The sequence below is a fragment of the Pipistrellus kuhlii genome, unplaced genomic scaffold, assembly GCF_014108245.1.
Source record: "Pipistrellus kuhlii isolate mPipKuh1 unplaced genomic scaffold, mPipKuh1.p scaffold_m20_p_2, whole genome shotgun sequence".
In the NCBI taxonomy this organism is placed as follows: domain Eukaryota; kingdom Metazoa; phylum Chordata; class Mammalia; order Chiroptera; family Vespertilionidae; genus Pipistrellus; species Pipistrellus kuhlii.
Window position 1 is genome coordinate 122,189,322 of NW_023425515.1, and position 26,530 is coordinate 122,215,851.

Genomic DNA, 26,530 nt, shown 5'->3' on the forward strand with positions numbered 1-26,530 from the left:
GCAGGACACAGATTGTCCTGACAGCATCACTGCATTCAGGCAAGGCCTTTGCTCGAAGTCAGTAGCCTTGTGAAAGAGGCGATGACTACTTTAAGCAGTTCCCTTACAGTCTTAGGAAAGGAACGTATCATCACCTCAGAGCCTGGGCCACTGATCGGACCATGTAAATTTGAGTAGTGAGCACATAACTCATTTGAGTAGTACCTGCCATGGCATGGCCTGAAGGATAGAACTCCTCACTGTCAGCCGGCAGTGGATGGCCGGGAACAGCTTCTGACCCACCAATCCTCCTTTCAAGCTCAGGACCCTGAGTGACCAGCCTGCCTTTTGCTGCTGGTGGCACAGCAGGCACTAGAGGAAGGAAAGCTGCTCTCGCCAAAAATGGGGGCTCCAGAATTCTGTAGGAAGGGACTTAGGGTGGGGCACTTTGAAAGACTAGGATAGGGGATGGTTAGGGTGGGGGTACAACACTAGGGAATTTATTATTTTTTATTTTTTAAATATATTTTATTGATTTTTTACAGAGAGGAAGGGAGAGAGATAGAGAGCCAGAAACATCGATGAGAGAAACATCGACCAGCTGCCTCCGGCACACCCCCCACCAGGGATGTGCCCGCAACCAATGTACATTCCCCCGACCAGAATCGAACCTGGGACCCTTCAGTCCGCAGACCTATGCTCTACCACTGAGCCAAACCGGCCTTGGCAACACTAGGGAATTTAAAGCTACATTTGTAAGTTGAACACAGTTTTAACTCATGTTGCATGCTCATTGAGGGTGGCTGCTGGAATTAGAGATCCAAATGGTCCCCCCAAGTCACCCATGGGTACTGCCTGCACTTGCCATCTCTTATTATCACGGTGTAGAACTGGGGCAGAAGAAAGAGGAGGATGCCCAGGCAAGTGGCATAACCCTGTTACTGAGGTTCAGGACCTGAAGGGGATAGGGTTAAGTCTGTCTGTAATAATGACCTTTGGCTGCAGTACACGTTGGCTGGAGAAGAGGAAAACTTTGAAGTGGAGAAGGTTAGAGGAATCAGCAATGCCAGAATCAATAGATAGCTTTGGGATCTTGGTTGAAATTTGTTCTAGGACATTTAAAAAAATTTTGTTTAAAAACTCCATGTAAGTGGAGAATAGTATTTCTAAGCTTTTTCTTTAACCAAGGGCAAGTGTAAGAAGACTCAGCATCAATGGGTCGAATGTGTCCCATGGATGTGCACATAGGAATGTCCCTTTTAGACAGAGGAGCTGAGGAAAAGGCGGGCAGTGATGTGGGAAGTGGGGCTGAAGCCTCTGCAGATGGGGTGAAAAAAGAGCAGCAAACCCACCCTCTGCAAGAAACTGTGAAAAGAATTCCTGGCTCTGGAATCCCAGGACTTCCCCATCCTTCACTTTCCCACTCGGCCCTGCCATCTGGCTCTCAGAGATGCCTCATGTTTCTTCATCCAGGATTTAAAACATAGCACTGATACCCAGGTAAAGAGATGAGCTTGGTTTACTCAGATGAATGGGTAAATGGGCCGTTTTTCTTTTTCTGTTAGAAAATAGTCATTTTCTGGGTTGAGATAGGAAACATTCTTAGTTTCTATATTGTTGTGATAAGACACTTATCCTTTAGACTAGTACTGTTTCTCTTGCCAGTATTTTTGCAAGTCATACCACCTCAACATTTGTAATGATCTATAACACATGTGTCAAACACAAGGCCCGCGGGCCAAATCCGTCCCGCCAGGCCTTGCAATGTGGCCCGCACCGCGCTGTCATCACTGCACTCCGCTGTGTTTCCATCACAATGACAGTTTATGACTGTTCAGTAAACCATTCGGCCCGCGATTTAGGCTGGATTTTAGATTTTGGCCCCTTCTCTGATTGAGTTCGACACCCCTAATAAGAAGTCAATTCCATCTCCTGATATAATGATCCATTGTGTTTCATGCTCAGCCTGTTTTTTTTTTTTTTAATTTTTAAAAGCAACTGTAGCAGAGGTATGATTTAAAGGGCCAAACCTAAGTAAAGTCTGTGCTTTTATTTATTTATTTATTTATTTATTTATTTATTATTTTTTATTACCTTCCCCTGGCTTTCTCTAGCTTCTGTGCTTTAACCATTTCATTAAAAGAAAATATATGTTGTATTTACCAATATTTCTTCCTTAGATCAGAATTCTAATGAACAAACAGAGATGGATATAGAAATAGTCATTAAGCAAGTAAGCACAGTAATAATTATCACGTTAAGCGCCCAGTCAGTCACCAGTGTGGAAGACAAAACAGGCTGGGTGCTTAATGTGTTATAGTAGGTAAGACTTTTTGATAGATACAAAATTAGTGGGCAGAGGTATGATGAGAAACATGATATTTGCAGCATCTTAAAATACCTCTATACATAAGAGCCTAAGTGACTGGCCAACTGGCTGACAGGCCAGTAGTTATGATGAGCACAAACTGACCCACAATGTCTTTTTTTTTCTTTTTTTTTTCCAGTCCAGATCCAATTCAGGATATCACCTTGCATTCGGCTGGCTTGTCTCCTCAGCCTTCTCTAATCTGGGGCAGTTCCTCAGTCTGTATGTCTGTATTTGTCTTTCATGACCTTGACATGTTTAAAGAGTCCAGGCCAGTTAATGCTCAATGCAGGTGCTGCTGAGCTGCAGTCACGTGGCAGCGGTGGTCCCTGGGTGGCACACCCAGAACCAGAGAGGAGGGACCCCTCAGGGGATGTCGGGAAGTCGGTTTCAGTCCGGTCCCCACAGGCCAGGACGAGGGCCTCTGGTCTCCCTATAAGGTTACAAAGAGTGGAGCAATCTGGCAGATACTACCTTGACCAAGTCAGAAAGTTAATATCACCAGTAATGAGACAGGTTGTCCTCATTTACCTCCTGGTGGCCTAATATTACTTCTGTGATGTTCTTGCCAAAAATGCACAGTCTTGACTTAATCATGAGAAAACATCAGACAAAGCCAAATTGGAGAGCAGTGTACAAAATAACTGGCCTGGACTCTTTAAACATGTCAAGGTCACGCAAGACAAATACAGACATACAGACTGAGGAACTGCCCCAGATTAGAGAAGGCTGAGGAGATAAGGAAACCAAATAGAAGGTTTTAAAGTCTTGAATTAGATCTGGACTGAAAAAAAAAAAAAAAAAGACATTGTGGGTCAGTTTGAGAAATTTGAATAAGGCCTGCAGATTGTTTAATTATTTTGTATCAATGAAAATTTTATTATTTTAATAACCATAGCTATGTAAGGTGTTAATATTAGGAGAAGTTGAGGGAATGGCTTTTAGGAATTCTATATAGCTGTCACAACTTTTTGTGAGCCTAAAATTATTTCAAAATAAAAAAGTTAAAAAGGAATGTTCTGGTATGATTTTTGAGTGATTTAGAATTTCTTGGTTGGCAGGAAAAGAATAATTCTATACCATAAGATAACTTTTATAATTTCTTATTTGCTAGGATTTTTACTTTTACAATTAATTTTACAGGCTTTGTGATTCCTTTAAAAATTTTAGCCAGTTTGTCTCAATGGATAGAGCTTTGGCCTGTGAACTGAAGGTTTGATTCCAGTCAAGGGCATGTGCCTGTTTGTGGGCTTGATCCCCAGTAGGGGTCATGCAGGAGGCATGATACTCTCTCTTATCATTGATGTTTTTATTGATCTCTCTCTCTACCCTCTACCTCTCCCTTTCTCTCTGAAATCAATAAAAAATATATATATATTTTAAAAAGGAGTAACCGGTTGCCCAATGGAGTCTTCAATAGCCATACTAAAACATTTATTTCAGTTTTATAATTGTGACAGACCTTGAGTAATAGCAACTTCATTCCAAATGGCAAGGGAATGGGAATTCAATACTTTGGATCTTCATCTTTTTTTTTTTTTTTTTTTTAATCCAATCCAGCTTTCTCTCATCTAAAGCCAAAAGTGTGATAGAAATATTTCAGAAAATTAGCTCTTATCTGTGAAATACAATAAATGATAAGATCAAAGAGTAGATCTTCCTTAAAACTTATTCTCTTTCCCCCTTCCCCCCACACACTCAGTAATTTAAGTCCTTTGAAGACAGCTTCTATGTGGGCTTGCTCATTTGCATCTCCAGGCTTCCAGCCAGTGTTTTACCCATAACAGAGTGTCAACAAGTCCCTGGCTGGGGTGGGGAGAGAATGGTGTGTGTTGGGGCTTATCTTTATTCCAGAAGTATCAAACATAGTGAAAAGTGATAGACATGACTTCTTGTGATCACAGATGTCAATAGAAAAATTGATTTACCTTATTAAGGATTAATTCCATACAAACCTTGAACCTAAAAAATAATAAATAGGAGATTCAAAGTAGAGTGAAAGACAAAAAATATTAGAGACCTCTGATTTTCCTGCTGGCAGTCATACGTCCTCTGGTGAAATTTGCCTTCTAACCTAACATTCAACATCCATCTCTACTATTGTTGACTTTTTACTGCATTGATTTTGGTCATTGTTCCCATTAGCATTCCTTCTGTATTTAAAATATTTATCTCCTCCTATTTGCTTTGTCTTTTATAAACTGTATTTGACTTAGCTGTTATATAAATTGCTTGTCATTGAAAAAATAGGCATTTTTAAGGGTTGATTTTGAGGTGTTTGAAGAAAGTCTTCATCAGTCCAGAAACAATTTTAGAAGTTCTAGGAAGAGTGTAGAACTGTTCAATAGAATAAAAAACCTCAAATCACTCTTTTTTTGGGGGGGGGGGGAAGAAGGGGTTTAAAAATAGATTTATAGACTATCACTAAGGTCTCTTGGGCCCAGATGAGATCATCTCCCAAGTTACCTTGGCTCAAAAGTTAAAGTAGTATTAGATTATTTGTCCCCCACCTAAAATGAATCATTGACTAAATCAGTAACTAAATTCTGATTCCTTAATGCCTCCCACGCTTTCACTTGCTTGCAACTTCTGTCTCCAAATGCATTTTATTTGAGGTGCCTTTGTCTTTTAGGAAAGATGTCCAGGTAGTATTAAACAGTTGAAACAAAACAGGCTTTCAGTAGAATAAACATGTAACCATACTTTAACAAAACATATGGTAAATTACTCATAACATAAAATTAACCATACTTTTTTAGTGATTGCTAAGGAGGTTTTACTTAAGGTGCCAAATGAAAAGGCAACATTTCCCCCCTCCCCCAATGGAGCAAAAGGTTATAATGAAAATAAATTTATGTTTTACTTTGCTTTACTGAAAATGGAGAAGATAGAACTTACCTGTTTTGTGGCTCTTCATATATTTAACTAAAGTAGATTCATTTACAAAACAAACAAATGTGTTGTTTATTTTTGTGAGAAGGAGAATTCAACTTTGAATGCCTTATACAATATATTTGTTAAGTACAATTTTAGCTGCCTCATTTTTTTCCTCTGGTTTTCTCAAAGCACACGTCTTTCCATTAGTTGCAACACCTTTCACCGACATATGTTTTATACCAAAAATATGCAGTGCTTTAGAGTCAGAATTGCCAAGGTGTGTCCTATATCAAATTCTTAGATTTTTTTCAGTTATAAATATTTTAAGCCATATCAAAATATTTACACGTTGGTATTGTAATTTTTCTAGAATGCCAGATTAAGAGCAGTTAGCTTTGCCTGAATCTGACTTTGAAATGCAACTTAAAAGTGACTAACCTGCAATGCCTTTTGGTTAGCTATGAATCCTTATTTATGAACCTGTGGTCCACATTGCTGTCGGAAGTGGTAATAGGAGCCTAGCCACAAGAAACATCTTCGGCTTTTCTTTTCTACCAGGGCATGGTGAAAGTGCATGATAATCAAGGCCTTTTGAGGTGATTTTTGTCAGGGAAAGTGATTTGTACGTTGCTTAGAAGGCACTATTCCTTAGGCAGCAAATGAAGTTTGCCTTCCTGAGGCACTATCTACCTGACTTTAGTATGTAAGGATTCTAAAGCCAGAACTATAATCTTTTAAAAATTTCTTAAACAAATCTAGAGAGAAAAAGAGCATCTTTCACATAAGCACACAAATAATTTGGGAAGTCTAAAGATTTTGTTGTTTGGTCTTAGCTGCTGACTGAAGAATGGAAGGTGATCAGTCAGTTCTGTAACTGGTGCCTTGAGCGACTCCTAGCCATGGCAGATGGTTGGGGATGACTCAGGGATTGCTGCTTGTGTTACTGCGCCAAAGACATTTGCAAACAACTTGTATAGAGATGATACAGTAAGCCAAACAAGGAGAAATCATAAGGCTGGCAATTTGGGCCTCTGGGGTGACTGAAATCTCATCTTTGTAATGTGTCTGGTTTCAGATTGCCTGTTTGGTACCTGTGGATCAATTCCAGCTTTATCAGCGGTTGAAATTTGAACGAGGTATGTATGCACTCTTCTTTTCATCCCGATGATAAATGTGGTTTGACACCTGTCATCTTTCCGCTAACCTGCATGGAAGGCTAAGGCAGCTGCGGGCTGTCAACAGGTCACGAGGGTGCTTGGAAAGGGGAAAACTGTAATTGCAATGTACAATTTCAACTCTCTCAGCCACAGCCAGAGAAAATTCAGACTAGTAGGAAAGAGAACTTTCCTTATATTGGTTTTTAAAGATATGTTTTTATTGATTTTAGAGAGAGAGGAAAGGAGAGGGGATAATATGCATTTCACAGCCATATCCATCTTTACAGCAGTAATAACCTTCCCATACGTGAGGCACACATGGAAAATCATTGGCCAAGGCTCACTTTTCTCCAGAAAGTGCATGAATAGATGTCAATGGACTTTGCTTAGTGACTGGGACTTTTGGATGCTCTTGTAGTGTTCATCCCTATGTGTGATTGGCTTATTCCTTCATTAGATATGATAATGTAGTCAGTCTCGTTACAATCAAGTTGGGCAGGTTTTGTAGCCAGACTGTCTTTTGTAGGTACTCTTGCACATCTCTGCTTTGAGGCATTGTAAGAAAATCACATAGTTTTACTCATACATGGAATTTATTTTTTCTCACAAGTTTTAAACAGATGCCTCATTAGAGATCCCCATGAATTGACAATTGACTTTATTATTCCTATTTTATAGATACAGAAACTTACAATTGAAGAAGTTGAAATTTGCTTGGGATCACATAGATGGTGTCTAAGCTTCCTCAACTATAAAACTTTAAAAAATTCTATAGTTTTATATTGAGGTAAAATATGTCTAACATAAAATTTACTATTTCACCCATTTGGGTATTTATAAAAAGTCATTTTAGCTAACCCTAAAATGTAAACAAGAAGGAATAATTATGTTAGAAAATAGACATTTTAAGTAAATTTAAGTTAAATCAGTGCTACACAATGAAGTTTATTTGATTGGATACTCTTTCTCAGTTGTACATGTGTCATTGTTACATAATATATTTCATATTCACCTCAAATGCAAGATTTTGGCAGGCAATTTTGAGGTCTTGATTATAAAAATTACTAGAGGCCCAGTGCATGAAATTCATGTAAGGGGATGGGGGAGTTTGTCCCTCAGCCCAGCCTGCACCCTCTCCAATCTGGGACCCCTCAGGGGATGTCTGAATGCCAGTTTAGGCCTGGAGATCAGGCCTAAACCGCCAGTTGGACATCCCTCTCACAATCCGGGACTGCTGGCTCCTAACCACTCTCCTGCTTGCCTGCCTGATTGCTCCTAACCACTTCTGCCTGCCAGCCTGATTGCCCCCAACTACTCTCCCCTGCCAGCCATCTTGTGGCGGTCATCTTGTGGCAGCCATCTTGTGATGACTTGGGGGCAGCCATCTTGTGATGACATGGGGGTGGCCATCTTATGACAACATGGGGGCAACTATCTTGTGATGAAATGAGGGCATTGCATGAGGGTGCGAGGGCCACCTGTATTGCATACCAAGTTCTTTTCTCAGTTTTTAGTTTGTCATCTGTGTTTCTTTCTTTTTTTTAAAAAAATATTTTTATTAATTTCAGAGAGGTGGGGATAGGGAGAGAGAGAGAGAGAGACAGAGATAGAAACATTGGTGATGAAAGAAAATCATTGATTGGCTGCCTCCTGTATGCCCCTTACTGGGGAGCAAGCCCACAACCCAGTCATGTGCCTGAACCCAGAATAAAAACTGATCTCCTGTTCATAGGTCAATGCTCAACCACTGAGCTACACTGCCAGGCATCATCCTGTGTTTCAACTGTCCTCTACTTCACACTTGACTAAGTCTTTGTGGGGAAGAAAATCTGTTGAATGAGTTCAAATCACCTCTGTTTATACAAAGCAGAGAAACATCATTTAGAATTGTTCCATTATTCTGTGAATCCACTTTGCATCTATCCGTGACTTTCCATTGGCTATTGCTGTGTTTGTGGCTTTCCCTTTCTGTATCAGTCTTCCAATATTAGGGACTAAGTTTGGCATGTGCTAGTGATTACTGATTTCCTTTTTTTTTTTTTTTTTAACTGCTTTACTTTCTACTGCTACTCAAATCACATGTCTGATGATTAATGCTAGAAGTTTGTTTTTACTCTTGTTTCCAGATTCTACTTTTTCAAAAGAATTTTTTTTCTTCTTCAAAAATTGGGTTAAGATTATCCATTAATATCCTTAAGGACTATTTCTATTTTTGTAACATTGTTTTACTTACTATAACTGCAAGTTCCTTTAGTTCCCTGATAGGTTAAGGTGTCTATTCTTGGCTAGTTGTATTTTCATATAGTTGTTAGAAACAAATATTTTAAGTGCCAGATTGTTCTTCTTTATAAAAAAGTGAAGTAAAATGAGAATTTGTTTTCCTGTTATCTGCTCATCCTATCATATTCACTCATATAGTCAATCCCTACATTTTTATGTAGTGAGCATCTATTCTGCACTAAGTACTAAGTGCAATTCTAGAGGCTGTGTTCATCTTTCCTTGAAAGCCCTCTTGTTCTCAGCATTTTTTCACAAGCCTCCTTTCATTTTAAGTCACAACATTTATGATATGGCTCTTCAGGTTTAATCTCATTCTTTTATTTGTCCTTGGTGAAATGCTCTCACCCCATCTTTTGTGCCTGAGCAGTAAGGTTTTGTCTTACCAGAGGTCCCTGTGTGGTTATTTGATGTTCTAGGGCTTAAAAAAAAAAAAAAAAAAAAAAAAGACTGTGACACTTAATGACCTTATCATTAGTTCAGTGTGTGTGTGTTTTTTTTTTGTTGTGTGTGTGTGTTTTTTAACACCTCCCATCTCTCATTAGTCATCTTCATTTTTATAGTTTCTGATCATAAGCCTGTTCTTATTGTGTGTGTGTGGGAGGGTGTGTGTATGTGTGTGTGTTTTCTTTTTGAGTCTGCCTTTCTGGTGGTTTGTGGTAAGTGAAGGATTAAGTCTAGGGTTTCCTCCCTAACCTATTTTGTGCTTCCTGGTGATAACACTTTCTCAGCTTCATGCTTCCTCTACTTTACCATGCAGTTCATCCCTGTTGATCAGTTGTAAATCTAAAATAACACCCTCTCGATGTTTCTGTTTTCTTTGGAAAATTTAAATTATCTTCAGGGAAGACATTTATCTGCATGTAGGATGAAATTTCTAAAGTCTCGAAGGAGAGGCACATTGTTAAGTGCCACTTCCTGTGCACACTTCTATCTCTTCATCTATAAAATGGGAATAAAATGGAATGATTACTATAGGACTGTTGTAGAGAATAAGTAAATATTGTGTGTGGGTCACAGTGTGCATTCAGTAAATTATCACAGCTTATTGTTATTGTTGTTATTAATTACTACCACCACTAAAACTTCCCTTTCCCCCAGTTTTCTGAACTAAAATAAGAAAGCATCTTCTAGAATCATACCTTGGACTGAGTGTATAATGTAATTAACAACTTTACTTCTGTTTTCTTTTCAACTTATTCCCAAGTTTTTCCAGCATGTTTCCATTCACATCACCCTAGGTTCTAGAGCACATGTGTCAAACACAAGGCCCACGGGCCAAATCCGTCCCACCAGGCCTTGCAATGTGGCCCGCACCGCGCTGTCATTACTGCACTCCGCTGTGTTTCCATCACAATGACAGTTTATGACTGTTCAGTAAACTATTCGGCCCGTAATTTAGGCTGGATTTTAGATTTTGGCCCCTTCTCTGATTGAGTTCGACACCCCTATTCTAGAGAGTTGTATAGAAATTTGATAATCAGTGCTAATTCCTTTACACCACCTTATATATATTCATCTTCTCCCTACAGTATACACTTACTATACGCATGAATCCCCTTTCTCTGACCACCTCCAAGGAGATCAAGACTTGAGAGGCAGCATTCAAAGTTGCTGCTTGGAAGAAAAAATGTTCCCATGGTGATAGTGGAAATGAAAATCTATTTAGTAGCATGATTATAGTTAATGGTATTCTAGGAGCTAAAAAAGGCCTGCCCCCGTCATATACTCATTAAGCCCATTACACAAACTCCTAACTTCTGTGGGTACTAGGTAACTTAAAAAGTTGTTTCCAGGTTTGAAATTCTGTGGTTGTCTTCAACTAGCTTGAGAGCAACTCCTGTGCTGATGGCCACCTCTGCTTGAGTGTATTTCCTAGAGCAGATGTTAATGCTGATCAGTTTAATTCAATTGCATTTTAACTATCTTCAGAAAACCTTTTTCTATGAGATATCAGAAAGCAAATTAACTTTGGCATAATTAAAAATGCAGTGGGTCATAAAAATTAAAACAGTTTTATTTATTTCAGCTGGTAATCAAATTAGCTTGGGGGCATGATGTTCCCCACAATAATAAGAACTCATGTGATGTCTGTATGGGCACAGCCTCACAAATGTAGAGGATGGCAGAGAAAGCACTCATGTGAGCTGAGAGAATATACTACAGAGTAAGAAAAAAACTACATATGTGGTATAGTTCGGGTGGGTAAACCAAAGGGCCCTGCGTTCAATTTTTGAAAAGTGAAAATGGTTATTGATGTCAGATATGGTGTTTAGGTCTCACGGCAGTCTTATTTTCTTAGAATGTTTCTACTTCCCAATAATTGTCAGAATACAGAAGTAGAAAGCAGTTTAAATAGCATTTCCTGCCTTGCAAAAATTGCATGAACAAGCAGAGTCTTAAGATCAAATAGTCATGGAGCCTTACTTCAGTAATTCATTCATTTTCATAAGTGCACTCCAATGCAAGTCTGTGAATTTGTCCATCTCTGACGGTAAATATATTACAACTAATCACTTTGAAATTGTGTTCATATTAAAGTGTTTGTGGCACTATTAGTTAGGGGCTGATTTACACAGACTCCTGGTTTCTCTATTTCTAGATTTCTGAACATTTCTCCTTCTCAAAGCAACATAAAGTGTTCATCACTGCCAGTGCAGAAGAAATTAATTGAATATTCATTAGTTTTTTGTTTTTGTTTTTTTGCCAGCTCTGGAAAAGAAATTTGAAGGGGGAAGAAACTAGACCTTCAATATTTTGGATAGGGTGCATTTTGTTTCTCCGCATAATTACTGTTTCCTAGGCCAAAAGCCAGGAGGTAGAATTGAATTTATCCTAATAGTAATAGTGTTTTATAGAATCCCGTGTATCACCTTAGGTTATATGACTACTCTAGTCTCATAATAGATCTCTCTGTTGCCACTTGGTACCATTAGCACCTGTTCTTCCTACAATAGCCAGAGTAATCTTCTACAAATGGGAATCTTATCAGGCCCTTCCATCAATGGCTCCTCATCTTGTTAGTCCTTATTATCATAATCTGTGATTAGGCCTTGACTACTATTCCCAAGTAATCACATGTGACTCTCCCTCTGCTCACTTAGCTCCTTGTCAAGTTGGAATGCTTTATTACATATGTAAATCTCTCTATCTTTTTTTGGTATTATTTGGGTAAAAATTGGAAAGCTTTCAGATCAAAACCATGTGTAGGTTGGCTGCTTATTCATGGTTCTGTCATCAGACTCGAAAAGACCTATGATTTAAAATGGATGGTGAGTGGATATTTGATCTGGGAGTCCTTAGTTCTAAGTTATATACCACCCTACATTGCTTTGGGCTTAGTATTTATGAAACAGTTATAAGAGTTTGGATGAAAATAATAAATGGTATGGAAATACAAGGTAAGACCTTGGAACGTTTGTGTGTCATTATCCCCTTGATTTTCTAACCAGCCTGTCCCAAAATTTTAGGGATCTTAGACAGGCCATCTTTCTTGGAGTCTGAGGATCTATGAATCATAGGTTTCCCATTTCTGATTATATTTGGTCCATCAAGCACCAATCCCTGTCCCCCAGAATTAAATAAGAAAATATGTTTAAGGATGCTCTTTTTTATGAAAACCTGTAATAAGCATAGATCCAATTATTGCCTTTTCTAGGCAAGACATTAATGGTGACAGTGTTAACTGGACTTTTTCCCTCTGATACTGAATTTGTAAAATTATTACCTTTAAAACCAAGCTCATACTTAATGGTTTTATTTTCTTTTTGCATCTCCCTTTGGGTTTCTTTGCCTCATGGGTGGAAATTTTCAAGAATCACAGTCCTTAAGAGACGTAAAACTAGAATCTCATAAGTTCAAAATTTGTAAAATACAGGGTGGGGCAAAAGTAGATTTATAATTGTTCACATGGAAAATCATATAATAGCAAATAACACAAGAATAAACTCTGTGATCCTCATACTCACAACTATAAATCTACTTTTGTCCCACCTTGAACACTGGTTCAGAAAAAAAAGGGGGGCTATTCTACCCTTCAAATGACATCATTTTTCTTTTTAAAAAAAATATATTTTATTGATTTTTTTTTTTACAGAGAGGAAGAGAGAGGGATAGAGAATTAGAAACATTGATGAGAGAGAATCATCAATCAGCTGCCTCTTGCACACTCCCTACTGGGGATGTACCCGCAACCTACATACATGCCCTTGACCGGAATCGAACTTGGAACCCCTCAGTCCACAGGCCGACACTCTATCCACTGAGCCAAACTGGTTTCGGCCAAATAACATCATTTTTCATGTGATATGTTCCCTGAAGGTCATCCTAACTAATAATAGAGTAATATGCAAATTAACCATCACTCCACTATACTCACAAGCCACACCCACAAGCCACACCCACCAGCCAATCAAAGTGAGCATGCAAATTACCCAACCAAAATGGCTACAGCCACAGAGAGCAGGAGGGAGGTGTTTCCGCAGCAATGGAGGAAGCCAAGCTTTCTGCCTCCCCTTGCTGGCTTAAGCCTCCACTCAAGGCTACAAAAAGAAGGTAAACAAATTCCAACAGAAATGGCTGCAGTCACAGAGCAAGCAGAAGGCTTGACTCCACTCCAGGCTACAAAGTTTCAATTATAGAAGGTAAATAAATTCCAGATACCAAGGCCTCCGCTTGGGTCGCCAGGAGGCCTGGCTGGCCTGCAAACCACCTCAGGCCCCTCACTCAGGCTTCCCCACGCCCCAAGGGAACCCCCTGATCTGAGATACCCTTCAGGGCAAACCAGCCGGCCCCCACCCATGCACCAGGTCTCTATCCTATCTAATAAAAGAGTAATATGCAGATTGACCATCACTCCAACACACAAGATCAAGATAGCTGCCCCCATGTGGACATGAGATGGCCACCACAAGATGCCCAGCAGGGGAGGGCAGCTGGGGGGAACCAGGCCTGTGATCGAGGCCTACAGGCTGGGGACAACTCCTGCATTGAGCGTCTGCCCCCCGGTGGTCAGTGCACATCATAGCGACCGGTCGTTCTATTCATTCTGTTGTAATGGTCACTTCGGCTTATATAGAGATATATAGGTATATAGATATATAGATATATAGATATATAGATATATAGATATATAGATATATAGATATATAGATATAGATAAGGGCAATGGTGACCTATTCCACTAGCACCTACTCTGGGAATTGTGGCAAGGCTGACTGACCTTTAGGTTTGGGTCCATTGTGAAGAAATCACTGCCCTTGGTTGTACTAAACTTCCATAAATGTGAGCTTGTAAAAGAGAATAAGTGAAGGGGAGAAACCTTGAGTTTGAATGCAAGGCAGATAGACCATCACATTCCCTTTCTTTATGCTTCAGAAGTTCACCTGGACCCCTACCGAACGTGGTGCCCCGTCGCAGACTGTCAGACTGTGTGCCCCGTTGTGTCAGGTGACCCAGGACAGCCTGTGCTGGTGGAGTGCCCTTCCTGCCACCTGAAGTTCTGCTCATGTTGTAAGGATGCTTGGCACGCCGAGGTCTCTTGTAGAGACAGTCAGCCTATCGTCTTGCCAACAGAGCACGGGTAAGAAAAAAAAAAAAATGTGGTATTTGGGATTATTCACTAGTTTTCTCAGAAACACAAAATATGTTGCTTGGAGAAGGAGTTATCTTATGATGGAAATTAGATAATCACTATTTGCCTGCAACACTTGCTGAGAAGTGTCTTAGGACTGGTAGGTTGTTAACAAAGACTAACCCACAAAAGCATTTCTAGAGGGATTTTAATTATTTACCCCAGAGCGTCTTTCAGATACTGCTGAAATGAGAGTTTGTATGAGTTTTGATTTCCCTGTAATTAGAGAGTCATATGGTCCACTGGTTCTCGGTTGGAAGTCTTAGCTTGTCCACAGCCATTTGCTTGATATCAGACCCGCCAGCTATGGACATACCTCATGCTTCCTGATTGCAAAGTGTGCAGAAATTATTTTCTCCCCTAACTAAATTGCCAGCTCCTGAGGTGTGCCAATCATATCAGGGAGAATACAGCGGCAGAAACAGCCTTCAGTATGGCCCAGTGCTAAATTCATAGGTGCTAGAGGAAAAGAGCTTATCTCTCAGTACTTGATGCTTTGAAAAGGTGGTGCCAAGGTTGAGATTCTGCTATGATGAGAAGCAATTAAATCTGTACCTTTCAGTGGGGAGGGTTTCATGGCAGCCGCAGGGCCTGGAGTGAGAGGCCTTTGTGTTTGATCCCTTGCTTTGCTTGAGGCTATGGCTGTTCTGCACTAGCAAGAACAGAAATGCCAGTGTTGCAGTCCGGTTGGCTTAGCCCTCAGAGCCCTGAGAATGTGTAGAGCCATTCTTCAGGAACAGCAGTGCTACCTGGCTGTGATACTGTGCTTGAATCTCAGGGAAAACAGATCCAGTACACAGGGCAGGTATGTGCCCTTTTAGCCAGTGCCTCCTCCATTGTCGCTGCCACCACAGTAAGGTCCCAGGTGTCACAGGACGATGTAAAGATCCCAGAGGAAGAAGGACTGAGTTCTGACATTGTCATTTGGCATCCGTGTGACCTCATGCAAGCCACTCACACCCTATGGGATGTTTCTCTATTTGAAAAACAAAATGGGGGAGATAATTAAAATAGTAACTGTCCCACTGCTCTATGAGGTTATCGTGAGTACCAAATTCTGTCATAGTTTTTATAACACTGTGAAGTGGGTGTCTCTGGGCTGGGTGTGGGTTTTGATGAACAGTAGCTGAAGTGCTGCCCAGTGCTGTGGCTCATCTAGCCTTCCCTGCCACACCCTCTTCCCCTTTTGCCCCCCTCTTCTCTGTGTCCCTCTGAGCCGTGACCCTGTGTTGGCCTATCCATCTGTTTGGAGCAGGTCTTTTCAATGACTACTTTAAAGTATTGATTATCGACTCCCCATAGTCTCTTTCATTTGTTTATTTAAACAGCTTATTAGATGGATTATCTATGCCCTATCAGATCCTGAGCTAGTTTTTCTGCTGTGCAGCAGATTTCTTGCACTTTTTATTCAGTGTGTGCTCAGAGAATGAAATACTAATTGAGCAAAAACAATGAATTAAATTAGTTGTGGAAAATACGATGATATAATCCACTCAAAGCCAAAGTACTAGTAAGTGAATTAAGGTATTTTTGTTTTGTTTTATTTTGAGTTATCTAAACAACTAATAATTTCTGTCACACCTATTTTTACCCCCACCCTTTTCCCTTGAGGGTGTGAATTAAGCACATATTGCAAAGAGTTCACGACCTAAACATCAGGAGCCTTAGGAGATCCAATTGCTGGCCATAAAATTGAGTTAGAAGGGCATTATTTATCCATCATATTTAGCTTATTCTTACCATAGGTCTGGTTAGTGTACACCCTTGTGGTACTGACTTTAAAAAATCAGGCAGCATTCTCCATTCCCACCCAATGATTTCTCATCCGCTGTGTTTCTAGGGCCCTCTTTGGGACAGATGCAGATGCCCCCATTAAGCAGTGCCCGTTTTGCCGGGTTTATATCGAACGCAACGAAGGCTGTGCTCAGATGATGTGCAAGAACTGCAAGCACACGTTTTGCTGGTACTGTCTGCAGAACCTGGATGTAAGTTCCACGTGGAAGACTCTCTCCCAGCATCTTTCTCCATCCTGTACCTGTGCAACAGCAGTGTCCCACAGCCTTTCCTTTCAAAACATGGAGCCTGTTTTTGTCCTGCCCCCAAATTTATTTTTCTTAATGAGACTTCCTGAGCCTGCTAGTTTAGATATCCACAACACCTCTTTTTGATTACCTTAGGTATGTCATCTTTGCTTTAAAAGGCAAGCTTTTGTTTTAGGGACATTTCCTGCTTTGGCGGCATTGTTTCATTCTATCATGTAAAGGACTGTTAGTGTATTAGTTTTATGTTGCTATTTTAAAAAAATGAGCACAATATTTTGGCTGAAAATGACACAAATTTCTTACCTTTAGCTCTGAACATTAGAAGTCGAATGTGGGTTTTACTGGATTAAGATCAAGGTGTCCTTGGGGTGCATTCCTTCTGTAATCTGTAGGGGAGAATCCATTTCTTGGCCTTGTCCAGCTCCTCGAGGCTGCCTGCATTCCTTGGCTCGTGGCCTCTTTCTCTATCTTCATAGGCTGTAACATCACATCCCTCAACCCTTATTTTATAGGCATAGCTTTCGGAGTCATTCCCTCTGACCACTGCTGGGAGAGTTCTCTACCATTAAGGACCAGTGAGATTAGATTGTGTCCCTCTGGACAACACAGGATAATCTCCCCCATGTCAAGGTGTTAATTTAAACACACTTGAAAGATCCCTTTTGCCATGTACGGTAACATTTTCACAAGTTCTGGGGAAATGCCATAGGCTTCTTTAGGGGGCACTTGTGCTGCCTACTGCCATTAGGTTGTTTTCCTCTTTTTGAATTTAAAGAAAAAAGCCATTCAAATCAATGGTGTCTCTCAAGTAACTGTCTCATTCAATTGGCATGACAGAGGTATTGCTACTGTTTTTGTCATGATTCCCTTCTAGACAAAGAGGTTTGGTCTCATTGTTCTTTTTCCTAACCATTCATGAAGCATGTCTTCTCAAATTCAGGTGGAGTTTCATTCAGTCCTGTGCTAAGGCTAATGGTAACTAACCTCAGAGTTAAAAGATGGTGTAAAGAATTGTTGAGAATTCATTCTGCTGTTTTCAATTACAGTGTTTTAAAGTTAAAGGCAGCCTAAGTTGTTTACAGGTATTCCCAATTTGGGCAAGTTGGACCTAACTCTAACATATGTCCATATCAGTGTAAGCCCTCAGTCATGGGTGGGTGGCCATTCTTTTATCAGTTGGCCATATTAATTGTTCAGTTTGCTTCAATTCAACAAGCAAGTCTTTTAGTGCTTTAGTATCATATGCAGTTGCAGTGTGTGTGCAATTGATAAGGAATGCATGCTGGCCCCCATGTGCCTGGTTTTTAACTGAAAATTTGGTAAGTTGTTTAGGATGACATCTATGAATAGGAATCTTAATTAGTTTTATGTCAGTTTTTCAAGAAGAGGTATAAACTGGGGAGGAGAAAATTGACCTTTTAGTCTCTAGAAGTTTAGCAGTTCAGGTTGAGAGAAATATTTTCATTCTTTTTTAAAAAAATTCTGTTATACTCCTTGAATTACCATTAAGTTTGATAGTGGAGACCTCCCATAAATCCAGAGGAGTCCTGTTCTAGAAGAGGATTTGATGCTTTACAAATGAAAGAAGTCTTTTTTTTAATTTTATTTTCCTCCATGTTTCACCAGAATATTAATTGGGTTCAGATCCACAAGCAGGCTGGGCCCATGAGGTTCTCTTCAGGAAGCCAGAATATAAGGGAGTAAATGTGTGCGCCAGATCTCTCCATCCTCTGGCCGAAATGTGTTTATGGCATGGAGTTGCAAGAACACACTGTTCGATCACTTGACTGTTCCAGGACTCAGAGACTAAACGGCCCAGATGCCAGGTGGCTGGATACGCAGCATGGTTTTCTGGTCATTGTTCTCTGCAACCTCATTTTCTCGCTTTTAGCCTGCAGCATTGCTTTTTTGGTAATGATGTTTTTTTGTAGACGAGTGTTCCATGTCAGATGTGGTGTTGATCCTTGTTTATAAGAAAGTTGTAGAGTATGGGTTTAGGAGAAGGGTGATTGTCCAAAATCCAGTCCCTATACAGACACCAAGCAGTGATTTTGAGTTTTTCTCAGGCATTAAGAGTGTTCCTGCCTTGATCCTCATCCCTGCTGTTTCAGAGGATAAAGTATTCCTGTCATTGCCTAAAGCTCCATGTTCTTTCTTTTAGGGGGCAGTTTAAATGTGTATTAAACCAAGCTTTTCAATGATACCCACATGTAAACAAATACACATGAAAGTAAAAAAATCTTATATTAGAATTAATGGAAAAACTCTTATATTAGAATTAATGGAAAAAAATTGGCATCTCACCACTCCTTGGGCCGATGCCATGGGGCCTTGTTATAGTTAAAGAGTTCAAAGGAAAACCAGAAGGAGTTTAGCTCAACTCCACCTGCTAGGATGAATTTCAAGATAGATAATTTCTCCACATTATAGTAGATTGGGTTATAGCAGAGCAACAGTGTAGTTTTTACATTCACAGATTGGCTGAAATTGTGCAAATTAATTTCCTCTTCTGGTATCTCCCTCCTTTTTACAATTAGTAAGATATGATAGACCACAGTGGCTACAAAAATAGATAACTCATAGAGTAATTAATAGCTATCGTTAGCAGAGCACAAACTTACAGAATTTTCCTTTTCCCATAATGAGCAAGATATAATAAGCATGTTCAAGATGTTCAGCCAGCAGACTTTAGAGTGGTGAGAGAGCATTTGTAAAGAAAAAAGCGCTAAGTACAAAAGCCAGTGCAGGAAGTGAATACAGATGAGAAACATACAAAAGACAGAATCCTAATTCTTCACCTTTGATTGTCCTACAGTTTTCCCTTTATTAACCATTTTTTAAAGTTTGTACATAGGTAACAAAGTATTATTACCTATGTACAAACTTTAAAAAATGGTTAATCACGAGACAAGCAAAAATTGAATAACTTAATAGTAGTACTAAAATCATTGAAACCTGTAGCGTTTTGTGTGCTTTCATATATACTTCTGTGGGTGGGACTTTATAATGCCCAAAAAAATATGTTGATAGAGTTTTTAAAACTCCCACAAAAATCTATTTTACAATCATTTCAGATATAGGAGGGAAAAAGTCCCGAACTGGAAAATGAAAAAGGTCAAAAATCTCACACGGTGACTGAAAATCCGTGTCATTCTTATGTGCCCTTAACACTTTATCAGGTGCTCTGTAAGGTAACTGTAATGCTGTTCCGAAAAAAATCTCATTTAAGAAGACACAGTAATTTTTATTCTAATTCTAGAATTAAAAGTACTTATTTCATATAATGTGTGTTTCAGCAAGTTTGGCATCTACTTGGTTGTACTTGCCAGTGTCACCTTAAAAGTTCATCAAAGCTTCATGGCAGATGTGAACTATAAAAGCTGTGTAATAACACTGCCACTTTCTATTTGCTCACAGGGAGGAAAGGGTATCCTTAGCTGTCCCTAAGGTTACTCCAGCCTAGACCAATATCTCCCGGAAACTTTCGCAAGAGAACTTGCCCCCCCCAAATATTTATAATTTAATGTATTTGAGACTTGCTAGGTTAAATAAACAGGCTCCACAGACACACTAACATACACTCTACCCCTTCTTGATGCAGCTTTCCCCCAAATTTAACTTGACCTTGCCAGGGAACACCCAGAACCACCACTGGATCTCAGGACATTACTTTCCTATGGGACACAGGTTGAGAAATGCCATTCTAACCTAAATTTTATAAAGTAATGGTTCTAAAATGACAGTGAACATTGGAAACACATGGAAGATATGTTAAAGCGAAGATACCATGCCCCACTTCAGAAGTCTGCGGTGGGCCCTGTTTCTAAGACAGTGTAGCTGATGGAGTGAGGACCGCACTTTGAGTGCTGTCCACCTAGACAACATCCCACACAAACCTCAGCTGCAGGAAGCTCTCCTGTGGCCTCAGGAAAGGTTGCGTAGGGCATTTGCAACCATCAATTAGCTCGTCAGCTCAGCCCACTGACATTTTAGAAGGTCTGGGGCACCTTGGTTAGGTAGAGGAGCACTTTACTTGACTCCTGCCTCTGCCCCTTCCCACCGGGTGACTAGGCACAATGACTGCATCTTAAAAGAGGAATAATAACGCTGGCCAGTGTGATTCAGTGGTTGGAATATCGGCCTGCCCGCCAGGGGAATCACCATTTCATTTCCCTGTCAACAGCACATATCTGGGTTGCAGGTTCAATCCCTGGCTCTGATTGGGGCACATGTGGGAAGCAACCAATTGATGTGTCTCTCTCACATCCATATTTCTCTCTTCTTCCCTTCCTCCCTTTCACTCTCTAAAAATCAATGGAAGATAAATATCACATGATTTCACTCATATGTGGCATATAATGATCAACATAATTTGATGAACAAGAATAGATCCAGAGACAAATGGTAGGGAGAGGGGGTAAGAGAGCAACCAAAGAACTTGTATGCATGAATATTAGCATAACCAATGGACACAGACACTGGGGTGGTGGAGGCTTGCCTGGGGTGGGAATGGCTGGAGGGGGAGGGGGTCAGTTGGGGGGAAAGGAGACCTATGTAAATCATGTCAGTAAAAAATAAAAAATAGACAATAAAAAAAAAAGAAATGGAAAAAAAATCAATGAAAAAAGTATCCTTGGGTGAGGATTAACAAAAAATAAAAACAGAGGAATAATAGTGGTTCCCGCTCAAGGGATCTGTGAAGCTTCAAGGAAGCTACCTAACAAAAAGCATCAGACAAGTGTTATTAATCAGAAGAATGTGTCAGTCACAGTAGTTAAATCCCAGATGAGTTTTCTGTCTCTTTTGTCACTACTGAGCCTTTATAAAAGCACATTCTGGCAGCTAATGAAGAGAAAAGAGGCAAAACAAAACAAAACAAAAAACAAAAGTAAAAGAAAAACAAAGAAAAGAAGACACAGTGAGAGGAAGATGTATAGTGGATTACTTAATTAAATATATCTAATTGCTTAAAAAAGATAAATTCTCAAAGCTCTTAATTATGTTGGCTTTGAGATAGTATTTAAAAGTTATAGTCTATTGATCTTTGAACATACTCACTCTTCTAATATGTTGTTACTGGTTAAATTTTAACATCAAGAGAATGTGAAAAAAAAGTCTTTTACTCAAATATGTATGAATTAGATCTAAAAAAATTTAGTTGAGATAGTCCCAGTCCACAGTGGAAGGATGAGGTATTCTTAATCTGCTTTGGGTACCTTGGCGACTTGTCCCCTTCAGTTATCTTCTCTCTCCTCCAACTTCAGCATCCACTCTCCACTCCCTAGTGTCTAAATTATCCAAGCACTCAACTGTGTCCCATTTAAAACTGGGTATGCAACACTCTTCTCAAGTTTTCATCTTTACAGCCATTCTTTTTTTCTTGTCCCTTCAGCAGCCAATAAAGCACACTCACCTCAAGCTGTTGACACTTACTTACCTCCAATCATTGCCGAGCTCAGATTGCCACTTCATCACACCCAGACTGTGTTCTTCCGAGGCTTCGAGTGGCTGCTTTTGGGTAAAATCCAAGGAACACCTCAGTCCTCATCTTACCTAGATTCTCTGCTGCCTTTGACATCTTGACCACCTCCGTTTCAGTGATTCTACCTTTTCAGGTTACCCTTCTACATTTCTGGCCTCTTCTCAGTTTCTTTTCCAGGCTCTTTCTTGGTCCATTCTTATATGGTTGTGTTCAACAGCCTGCTTGCTTCTCAGTCTGCACTCTCTCTGGGTAATCTCATTTACTTCTGTGGTTTTTCCTATCCCATGTACACTGATTCCCGTCTTCACCCCCAAATTCACATCTATGTAACCAACTGCCTTTGATCATTGCTGCGTGGATGTCTTAAGTATCTCTCAAGTTCAACATGTCCAAACTGTACTCATCACCTCCCAACAAAATCCACCTCTATGGTGTTTCTCTCAACAAAGCCTAGTGACTTTCCCCCCATCTGCGATCTCTATTTCCCCACTAGTTAGTTACCCATCTTAATATCTCATGATTGTATTTTCCTCTTCTCCATCTCAACCACTGGCATTTTATCACCTTGTTTACTACAACCATCTGTGAGCTGCCTCACTCATGGTCCTCTCATTTCCTATCACACCTCTTATAGAGCTACCTTTTGATGATAATTGGTCAGGCCATTAATCTCTATTAGACTCAGTCAAGAGTTTCACTTGGTGATATATAAAACTACTAAAATAGAGTCTAAAAATCATGGGCTTGGAATTCCTAGAAGCCATTATTAATAGTACCAGAAAGAGCCTTTGCTTCCACTAAGGGGATCTGATGTGGTTAGTATCCATCTCTCAATTCAAAATTGCATGCTTACTGAAACCTTTCTCTTTGTTTTTCAGAACGACATTTTCCTCAGACATTATGACAAAGGGCCATGTAGGAATAAGCTTGGCCATTCAAGAGCCTCAGTGATCTGGAACCGAACACAGGTACCCTGACCTTAAAAGAAGCATGCGATACACCAGACTCACAGTGGCTTAGAAAACCTGCCTGTTCATCCTTTCCACTTTACTGCTGCTTACCCACTCTAGCCCAGGAGTGTCTGGGGAATTCTGGGGCAGGGTTAGGTCTGGAATTAATTCATAAGCACAATACTCTTAAAGATAAGTGGAGGTGCAGGGCACCAGAGCAGCCAAGTAAATAACAGTGACTTGTGGAATGAGGGAAGATGCTCTCTCCTCCTGAAAAAGATGGTGGGATGACTTTCCCACAGCCCTTCATGGGACATCTGCTATGAAAGGCAGTGCTCTAAACCTGACAAGCCCTTGCAGGGGCTTAGATCCCTCTGTACATGCCATTGTGTGATTATGTGACAGGTTCAAAAGGAGCCCTGGTTTATTTTTAATAGTGTTTCATATTTAATAAAGGATCTGCTTCTTTTGAAGGAGCCAGGGTTAACAGGCTAGTAATCATTATTAACATCCCGAGGAGGCTGTTGAGGAAACTCAGGTAGAGAGAGAGCCAACACCAACATTTCATGATTATACTAAGCTCGTGCCAGAGCCTGACTTAGCATTTGGTTTGTTCTTCTCACCTTTGATTTAGTGTCTGGTATCTTCCTGAATTATTCAGTTCAGACCACTGCTGGGGACTGCCTAAAATGTTTTGTAATTGTGACTGTTTTATGTGTCTGAGTTGGCGTCTTAGTTCAGGCTGCTATAACAAATTACTATAGACTGGGTGGCTTAAACGATGGAAATTTATTTCTCATGGGTCTGGAGAATGGAAGTTTAAGGTCAGGGTGCCAGCAGGGTTCGGGTTGGGTTCTGGTGAGGACTCTCTTGTTGGTTTAGAGATGGCCATTTTCTCATTATGTTCTCACATGGCAGAGGGTGAAGAGAGAGGAAGCCAGCTGTCTGGTGTCCCTTCTTCTGAGGGCACTAATCCCTTCATGAGGACTCCACCCTCATGTCCTAATTTCCTCCCAATGAACCCCATTTCCAGACATCATTATGTTGGGGATTAGAGTTCCAATGGGAATTCTGAACCCATAACTGATGGTAGAGTATACATATAGGAAGATTCATCTGCTAAAATATTTTTCTTTCTTTCTAAATTTCCAGGTGGTTGGCATTCTTGTGGGGTTAGGCCTCATTGCCTTGGTGACTTCACCCTTGCTACTCCTGGCTTCCCCCTGTATAATCTGTTGTGTCTGCAAGTGCTGCCGGGGCAAGAAGAAAAAGCATGACCCATCCACAACCTAAGGATCTCTGTTTGTGTCCGTGTGCCACATAGCACAGTGATAAAGCCCCACATGGTGAACTCGCCTCCTTTTTCTTGCCAAATTTTGGAAGTGCCTCTGTGTCCAGACTTTGAACTTGCCTCCTGCCCACCTGTGGCGTCAAAAAAGGCCAAGCACTGGTGTGTGTGTTCCTGTGTAAAGAGAATCGGGTTCTGCAGTCCAGGTTGCATCTGTGGAGCATGTCAGAAGCTTCGGATTCTTGGGAAGGAACTAACACAGCATCATTTTATCACCTGAAGGATCCCATGGGACTGTTCAACTTTCAGCCAAATTCAAGGAGCCTGAGTGAACAATTCAATATAATAAAGGTGTTGTCATGGTTGGCAACATACATGATAATTGAGAAGCTAGCGTCTGTTCTGTGTTGACTTGACTACCAAGGGATACATGGGGGAAAACCCGTGGATGAGATTATTTCAGGGGAAATTCTAGTACGACTGATAAAGTAGGCTGCTTATCTCGGGAGGTGATAAGGTGGCTCTGCCTCTGCCAGCTACTGGGCGTGCTTTCCCAGCATTCCCACAGCCACTTGGCAGAAACACAATAGGTTTCTCCCTGTGTGATCTCAGCTTCAAGCAGGAGAAACAGCTGTGCAGAGGAAGTTGTCCCTTCCCAGTAAAAGGGTTTCAGCCTATAAAACAATATGGTCTAATTTAGTCTCTCTCTCTTGGCAAGTATAACTTTTTTGAGGTGATAAACTCTTCTCATAGAGCCAGTGGCTGCTGTCTACAAGCTTGTTTTACATGAAGTATTTGGGAGGAGTGGCCGAGGTTCAAAACCTGCATAGTAGGGCCCTTTCTTGAGCTATGTGTTCATACACCCCCAAATTTAGAATTAGACCTAAAAGTACACACCAAATATGAGTATTAAAGTCCATATGTATTTAGAACCCATATAACTTGCTTCCCACCTAGAATTTCTGACCTCTGGGCATGCCTGGATAGGTACGTAAAATGATGGTGTGCATTATTACACACAATAATACAACACACAAATCTTTATGTAAAAGCCATTCTGTATTTTCTTCTGTGACTAATATTGTTTAATATAAAGCAACCTAAAGGTTTTTTGCATATTATATATGTAAATTTTTGGTTGCAAATTCTTAACTTACTCAAGTATAGACTCATAAACAACTCTTAAAAACAATACTTAAAATGACATCATGCAATCTCAGTTTGTAAAAATACTGGTTGATAATCATGATATTTACCCTCATTGTTTTGAGAGAGAAAGAGAGAAAAACATCCATCAGTTACCTCCAGTACTCACCCTGACCAGGGATCAAACCCACAACCTAGATATGTACCCTGATTGGGGATCAAACCTAAGACCTTTTGGTGTACGGGATGATGTTCAAACCAATTGAGCCACACTGGCAGGTTATTTCTGTATTTTCAAACATAGCTCAGAACAGCTGTCTTCTCACCTAGGTTTAGTATCTATTAAGGCAATCTGAATACTTTTCTGTATGTACAAGGCACTAATAAAACAACCCAAATATGTAAAAAATAAAATGACTTGTTTTTCCCATTATACCATAGTCAGATTTTGAATAAACGGGTTTTGAAAGGACAATAACTTTTTCTCCAGTGACAGGATGACATAATTGCCATCAGCAATGTAGCCTGGTGCCCCATTTGAACTGTATTAATGACAGTGGAGAGCTCTCTTTGAAGCCATGTCAGGAACTATCAGGACCTATGATATGTTCTGAGTAACTGGGTAACTACATTATTAAATTGCTGCTATCTTGGACCTATTATTGCCTATGTAATAGAATGTATCCCAAGTGGAGATGTGTATATTTAAGGAACTTGAATTCATACATACTATGTATATATGTATGTATATATACATATGGTACTTTTGGTCATGTATATTTTTATTTACAATTTGTATAAAACATCAGTGAGAATGCTGGGAAAACTTTTGAATGGCAGCCAACCAAAAACATTTTTAATCATTAGAAATTTCTCAATATTGAGTGTCTTTATTTTCCTTTAAAACTCAAAACACTTCAGAAAAAAAAAAATCAATGGTCTCTTCTATCAATGTATTTCATATTAGTATAAATGTATATATATTTGAATAATTTGCTTTGCTTTACACTGCCTCATTATACTAAAAGGTATTTGTAACTGCTCAGGGGAATCACAGGGACTCAACTGAAATTGAATTTTTGTGTCAAGAATGTCAGTAGTGGCAGGGTACTCTTCAGGCTTGGTTCCACAAAGAATCTTAAAATGGGCAGATTTCAAGTAACCCAAAAGACTTATTAAAGGTGGAGCTCCTGAATATGGAGTGAAAGTGGAGGAAAATATCTATGTTATTTCCTTGGAAAAAATGGAAGGCATGGTCTTCTCACAGAGATACTATTATAGCAGACTTCGCTCTTTTGTGTGTGTAGGTGGGGAGGGAGGAATAAGGAATAG

General features: G+C 40.0%; 1 protein-coding gene across 4 annotated transcripts in view; it reads left to right on the forward strand.

Moving 5' to 3' along the window:
* RNF144B (ring finger protein 144B) overlaps positions 1-24,438 on the forward strand; it is a 75,284-nt gene extending 50,846 nt beyond the window's left edge. For all 4 annotated transcript variants that reach the window (XM_036444605.2, XM_045584318.1, XM_036444608.2 and 1 more), the window contains 5 exons: positions 6,300-6,360; positions 14,035-14,239; positions 16,131-16,275; positions 22,693-22,782; positions 23,917-24,438. In XM_036444605.2, coding sequence (XP_036300498.1) covers positions 6,300-6,360; positions 14,035-14,239; positions 16,131-16,275; positions 22,693-22,782; positions 23,917-24,057 — 642 coding nt within the window. In that variant the 3' untranslated portion in view covers positions 24,058-24,438. The remainder of the gene's footprint in view (positions 1-6,299; positions 6,361-14,034; positions 14,240-16,130; positions 16,276-22,692; positions 22,783-23,916) is intronic.
* Positions 24,439-26,530: the final 2,092 nt, after the last annotated feature.